The 7,396-nt window shown below is 32.4% G+C and overlaps 1 protein-coding gene across 1 annotated transcript; it reads right to left on the bottom strand.

The window, feature by feature from the left end:
- Positions 1-4,442: 4,442 nt before the first annotated feature.
- Positions 4,443-6,566, bottom strand: LOC140981746 (uncharacterized). The gene is made up of 3 exons (XM_073448168.1): positions 5,959-6,566; positions 5,693-5,857; positions 4,443-5,590 (listed from the first exon to the last, which is right to left on the bottom strand). The coding sequence occupies exons 1-3, from the start codon at positions 6,557-6,559 to the stop codon at positions 4,482-4,484; spliced, it is 1,875 nt and encodes a 624-aa protein (XP_073304269.1). The 5' UTR covers positions 6,560-6,566; the 3' UTR covers positions 4,443-4,481.
- Positions 6,567-7,396: the final 830 nt, after the last annotated feature.

Below are 7,396 nucleotides of genomic sequence, written 5' to 3'. Positions count from 1 at the left end.
TCAAAATTTAATGATTTTTTTTATTTAGTGTAATAATTTTATTAAAAAATTCATAATTATAATTTTAATCTTTGTAGAATTTCAAGATCATAAGTCATAAAATAAAAAAATAAAATGTAATTTTTAAAAATAAAAAAATTTATTTTATCAATTATATCATAAAAATTCTTTTTAAATTATAGCTTAAATCTTTTTTTTATTTATTTTTTTATCATGCTTGTTGCAAAACTATTAAACTATTAAAAACTAAATTAAATGGCGTAATTTTTTGGATCATTTATTATTATTATTATTGAATATTATGTTAATTTGTACACATCATAAATTAAAAATCACACAATTAGTTATGGTATTCAAAATTTCCTATGATATTAAAATAAAAAATTATTCAATGAGCAATCAACAAAAAATGAACAATATGAAAAAGGAAAAAAGAAAATGCATACAGAGATAAATTTTAAAACTAGAGAGTAATAGAAAATCTATTGAAAATTTGAATACATCTAGACTTTAATATAGTTTTTAAAAGTCAATGTCGAATATCAATCGATTTTTTAAAACTCGAAAGTCTATTTTGAATATAACCAGACTTCAATAGAATAAACAAAAGTTTTGATTGAATATTTCTAAACTTTTAAAATCTATAAAAAAAATCATTAAATCTTTATATCGAATACACATCAATAAATCATTTATTGAAAGATATAATTAATATTTATAACGTTTGACATTTATATATATGAGTTTTAATGTGATTTCGAACGATTTTTATTTAGACAAGTGCTTTTGGATAATGTAATATCATTGTTAGGGGAAACAATTCTTTTTAACTAACAAATGAAAAGCTTTTGTTAGTTGTATTGAGATTATTTTTCCTCGAATTTTCGAAATCCATAACATATTGACTTAAGGTGCTTGTGTTCCGTTCTAAAACACGTATATTTCCCTTTCAAGTCGCTTACACAGCAAAAAGAACGAGGTCTCATGCAGCTACCCGTGATTAGTTTCTTTGTAAATATGGACAGACTTAATAAGTCGTCATTAATTAAGTATGTATTTATCACGTATATATCTTTTAGAGCCTTGTCATCTATATGTGCAAGTGATGAAGGGTACTCTTGCTATAGCTGCTGCACTCAATGCTGATAGTGAAGTACCAACAATGTATCGACGTTTACACTGGTTGATAATAATAGTGCACTGATTTATTTCACGTAAACTTTTTCCAATCTTTGGATGAAAATAGGCACGCTAATTAAGGTTCAGGCAAATTTATGTGGTTGAGACTGGTTTTGTCCCAGATTTGGTTCCTCATAGTTTCGAATTAATGTATTTCCATTTCCTTCTTCCTCCTTTTATATCATGCAACTATTCTTGTGCTACAATGCTTCAAGAGTTGGGATCAACAATGAGGCAAAACGAAACATTATGTATTGATCTAAACTTGTACAGATTTTAAATTGCTGTCTTGGTTAATAATGGGTTCTTGAGAAAAATCTGTTGGGTTACACCTTTTCTATTTTCTTTTTTGTTTTTCCATACGATCATTTCGTGTGTTTTCTGCGTTTTGTTACAATCCCTTAAAATTATAGAATTCTCTCAAACTCATTTTAAGTATATATATATTGAGTTTCACTTGTAATAGTTATCATTTTATATATACTAGTAGCAAAACACGTGCGTTGCACGTGGATAACGAACTTAAGTACGTTATGAATATTGATTCTAAATTTGCAAATGAACGTAGAAACATAATTTTTCACAAATTATTCAATAACATATATTATTTCACAGCTTATTTTTCTTCGATTAAATTCAGCAATCATAACATCATATTTAATTTTTATGTTTCTTTTCATCTCAGATTTGATTTTGATTAATCTCTTTAATGCTTGTGTGTTTTTTACTATGATCTTCCTGTTTTGTTTATTTAAGTCGTTCACGATTTGGGTCTAAAAACAATTGGAAAAAAATGGAGTGATTAAAATAGATATGATGTATATATTAATTTTAAAATTATTGATATAATTACTTGAAATAAAAATTATGAGAAAATACAAGAAAATTCAAAAGCAGATAATATATTAGAAAAAAACTCTCTCGAGATAAGGGATGTAGATATATATTTTATTAAGGAGGCAAAAAAAATTCAAAATAATTCATAATCGAAAAAGTCCAAAATATAACGGTATTTTTTCCTTTAAAAAAAACTAATGGGACACATCGTAATTTTTAGATACAAATATTAATATTTCAAATGTTACTAAATGTTTTTAAAAAATTTAAGTCATAACATCATAAAAATATAAAAAAAAAATGCATATATTCACATAATTCTAAAACTAATTTAGAATATATTTATATCACACACAAAATATATATAATCATTAAAAAGTAATATATAGAAAAACAATATTTTGAGTACTGTCGAATATTACAAAAAACAATTAAGCTACAAAAAATATGTCGCTTTACCAAAAGTTATAACCGGGGTAACAATGTAACGTTAACTAAAATATTTTAAAATCGTAAAACAACTCAAACGTCACATTTCGATTGTTCTACCTTGCATAAACAATTATTGCACCTAACAAATATGATATGGATGTTATTTTACATTCTAGAAATCATTTCTCTAAATCAAATTTATTCTCACTGATCAAATAATTTCATCGAACACAGTAATTTTAATTATTAATAATAATTTAANATTTTAAAATCAAGATGATATTCTCCCTTTTACATGAGGAATTCGTAATTAAAAATCGATNAACCCATAAAAAACTATTGATTTAATTTGCTAAAATAAATGAACAAGAGTGTATTAGAAAATTCACAATTAGAAGTCATATATTTATACGTATATGTTAGATCTCTGTATATAGTACTGGAGTGTGTCTTGATGCTTCATCATTCATGTCTTTCAAGATTCAACAAGATTATCGCAAGGAGATCCCTTCAACTATTCAGGCTCCTGTTCATGTTCTTGTCATACCAAAGTTACGAGATGGGTTGACGCAGCTTGGCAAGGTGTGTTTTCCTTTGTTTTGTTATGTCACTATTGGTCGCTTCATATGTTACTTACATTTTTTCAAATGATTCGGCTACATTGGGGTTGGGTTGAAATGTCTTTCCTTTTTGTTATCGTAAAAGTAATATTTTTACTCATGGTGGAATTGATACTATACTACATAGCCTGAAAAGCTCAGAGGCATCAATACAATAATATTGCACCCTTAAAATGATCACTCAGCTGTGTCTATTCTTTTCAAACAAAAGGACCAACTCATCAAGAAAATTAAACCAACCCTGTTTATTCTGAGTTACCTTATCACTAAATGTAATAAATCAGTCAATGGATTGAAATTATGACAATTGATTCCGAATTAAGCAGTAGTCCTGTTCAAATTCAGCTGAGCTGTGCAGCAATGTGGATTGGGAGATGATGATAATTGATAGACACCATTTTTTACATGTACGATAGTTGAGAGTGGCTTTTCTTGTGTTCTTGTTTCAAAATCTATTGGAAACAATTGAGGTAACATTGAATTTTAGGGACAAAATTTGATTAAAAAAATATAAGTTTAAGGAACGATTTGGCACTTGTAATAGGACATAGACAAAAACCAAATAAGTGATCGGGAAGAAAAGTTTTGCTGCCCATCAAACCATGTTCAACCCCCACCCGCAATATATATATATATATATATACGTAGTGTTTGCTATTTTGGCTGTTGATGGCTTATTTAAGTTGATAGTCTCTGCAAGTCTAAATATATATACAACCTGAACTTGCCAAAAATGATACCATGACTCTTTTAATACAGGTCAATCCGTGTACCATCTCCACTTACATGTGCTTGGAGGGAGACAGATGAAATGGCCAACTGGGTGATTATACCAGTTTAAAGGAGGATCACTAAATATTCATTTTGAAGATAAGTAAGCAACTTTGTGGTCAGTTTAAGAATTGCCAATTAACATCCTAGAAAGGCAACTTAATGTGGTTGCTTGGGATTCCAAATTATATGACGTGAAGACAAGCATGCCCAAAAGCCTTTAGCACCTGTGCTTCACGTGGGCTTGGACCACCCCCCACCTCAACATGGCAGATTTTTTGTTGTTCCCTTCTTATTGGAATGAACTTATTATCCTAGTTTCATTTTTTCTTTACAGTTTTGGAAACAAAATTTACTCAATGCGTCATTGAAGACTTTGCATACAGACAAAAACGTAAGTATAAATTCACCACACCAGATAAGAAAATTCAGGTGATCCACAAGAAACAGCTGGCCAAAAGAAATATCCATATGAATTGTGGATGAGAAGAAGGTGGGAAAGCGAAAGAACACAGAGAACCCAAATACTTGGCATCACGAGCCGACCACACAGCATAGACTTCACAAGACATGCCTGGTACTATAGCTTTCGGACATGGAAGGTGCAGTCAATTTTATTTATTTCATAAAAATTATAGCTACCTAGTAGGACAACAACCTATTGTTGGAAAGAAATAACCATCTGCAGCTATAGGTACAACGTAGTATGGTAGCCAGATGCGGATACTTCAAGGAAATAAACATGACCGGCACGGTAGCGAAGAAAAACAGAAGAACAGTTACCGATGCTAATCCTTGTTGATAGAAAATAAGACAGGTGCAGAAGGAAACCATCATTGCCGCTATGGACACGAAAAGGGATGCCACCCCAATCACCATCCAAAAAGGCAACGAGTCCAGGAAATCGTCTTCGGCATAACGAGATGTCAGTATGGACAGAAACATGAGCATTGATGTCAAAGAGGATAGGGTCGCCACTGCCTCGGACATAGGAAAAACAATAAAAAACCTCTTGTTCTGTAGACTTGGAGTACCAGCGTTGTTGTACCCACCGGGCACTGTAAAGGCAGTTGTGAAAACCACTGTGGCAATTAGCATCGCAACTAGCATGCATGATTTTGCCATTTGCTTCATCATTTTTTCACCTTCTTTCATCAATCCTTGGTGCTCTGAGATGAATACATCGTGTGGTGTTTGGCCTTGATGGTTTTTCTCGTTTCGGTGTGATGGTTTGACCAACTTTTCGACTTCCTTAAACCACAGTACTTCTCGTTGCATCTGAAGAGCTGCCCCTGGTAAGAGATTGAGCTGATTCTGAGGGGCTAGCCTGCCGGCCAAATGCATTATGTTATTGCCTTGGGTGTCTACATATGTCAGTATCAAATCTCTCACACCGGGTACTTCATATATTAAATTGAAGCATTGGGCATGGCGATGCAAAACAGCGATATGAAATATGCTGTGTTTGGACTCGTTAACTTTGTACAAGAAATCTGGATAAAGACGAATCAGCTCGACCAAGAATTCTCCATTTTCAGATTCTACGGCTGTAAAAAGCAGTTTCAAATTAGCGTTTCCAAAAGCTTCCATACTATTAGCTCTCCCTGTTTCGATATCATTTTGTTGATAGCGTGATGCGGTAAGATCCCAAAGATATTGGAGCAATGTATATGCATCACACGATTCATCGTCGTCATCTGCTGACAGTACTTGAAGCGGCAGCTGCATGTTACGAGGCAGCACTGGAGCTACTGTACATATACTCGGAATTCATGCATAAACAACAAAAAATAACATTTAGCAAGGTATAGGTAGTTACGAACATAACGAAATACATTTGCAAAATCACTAACTTGCGCGGGCAATGGTTCCGATCCAGCTGAGTCCTTGTTGCATGGTGTCACCAGGGCCAGGAAATGCCGATGGAGTCCTTGCAAGCACCTGCAAAGGTGTCTCCCCGTCGCCATCTTCAAGCCCAGCTAGCATGTTATTTTGTTGTAAGATTCTAATAGCCAGATCTGCATCCATGAATTGTTCAGTTGATGTATACATTATCCTACTTAATCCATTCTTAAATGAGATTAAAAAGAAACCCTCGCGATGTAGAGTTAATTATCACCATACAATCCGGAGGCGATGGATGTCGTAAGAAGTCTAATCTGTTCGTTCTCATTCCACGTCTCAAAATTGGATAATGGGAAAAGATAATCGACCATGTCGTGGTGGCCTAACAAGGCCGCCATGTAGAGTGGGGTGACACTCCCACTACCACGTATCGTGGGCAACTTTTTGTTCTTCTCTACCATCATGAAAGCAATAGGGACATGCCCGGCGACGGCAGCAAAACTGAGTGCTGTGTTTCCCTTTTGATTCTGTATTTCCAGCATACGAGAAGATTGGTCGTCGCCCATCTTTTCCAGTAAATTAGCAACAAAAGGTGCATGCCCTTCCAAAGCAGCTATATGGAAAGCAGTTTCTCCCCCTTCTGTTATGCGAGATTTACCCAATGTAATATCGTCGGCCAACAATCTTTCAGCAACCTCCCAGTCGCCCTTCAATGCTGCTTTGTGCATAGGAACACACCCACTCAGGTATCTTGCTTCTGTGCACAAACCAACTCGACCGTTAAACATAGAGTGATCACGAGTGCTTAATTTATCATTAATGGTCAAAGAATTGAGACAAATTAGATCGTGGATAATGTCAATTAATTTGATCATGAACTAGTTATATTAAGGAAGGAAAGATATATAAGATTGACATTGCATGATTCATACTTTAATATTTCAATATGACACTGCATGTATCAATTTCGTGTTGACGCCACGTTTGCATCACATGAGTGTCACTAAGGATTACAACATGACCGATATAGGACATGCTTGGTCAAACCCGACCCTCGAAATCCGATAGGTCCAATTCGGGTTGGACCCGTTAAAAACTATATAATTTTTTATTTGAAAATAAAAATTTTTAAACTTTAATCACTAAAAATTTTAGTCACTGCACAATAAAAAAAAATTAATTAATTATCAAATTTAAATATCAACTTTATATTAATAATATTTAAGACTAAAAAAATTATCACAAATTAAAATATATTAATTTATATTAACTCTTAACAAAAAAATTTATAAATAAATTATTACTGTTATATATACATTTATGCCTACTTATTTATGTATATACACGAATTCTAACACAGAGCCGACCGACAGGGTTTAAAACCGGTCTATTACCATCCTTACTTGTTGTTAGATCGGGTTGAGCAATATTACTATTCAAAAATTGCTCAACCCGAACTCGAGCCAACCCGAACCCGGATCAACACGATCAACCCAATTAACCCGATTTAGATTTTTTTTAATTTTTTTAAAGAAAATTAAATAACATTCAAAAAAATTAATATTTTAATTTAAACTCATCATAACAAAATTTTTCTCATATATATGATTTAAATTTGAAAGTGTAATTGTAGAAAAATATAATATATTTACTAAATCAAATAAACAATTGTTTAAAAAATAAAAAAATATTCAAAATAAATATTAAATTAT

Source organism: Primulina huaijiensis, chromosome 7 (assembly GCF_012295235.1).
Source record: "Primulina huaijiensis isolate GDHJ02 chromosome 7, ASM1229523v2, whole genome shotgun sequence".
Lineage (NCBI taxonomy): Eukaryota > Viridiplantae > Streptophyta > Magnoliopsida > Lamiales > Gesneriaceae > Primulina > Primulina huaijiensis.
This window is presented reverse-complemented; position numbering and strand designations above follow the sequence as displayed.

Excerpts from the sequence above, each read along its gene's own strand:
- LOC140981746 (XM_073448168.1), bottom strand. The coding sequence starts at position 6,559 with ATGATCAAATTAATTGACATTATCCACGATCTAATTTGTCTCAATTCT. Across the intron at positions 5,858-5,958 it reads CATCGCCTCCGGATTGTATG|ATCTGGCTATTAGAATCTTA; the intron begins GTGATAATTAAC and ends TCATGGATGCAG. Across the intron at positions 5,591-5,692 it reads CGGAACCATTGCCCGCGCAA|TAGCTCCAGTGCTGCCTCGT; the intron begins GTTAGTGATTTT and ends GTATATGTACAG.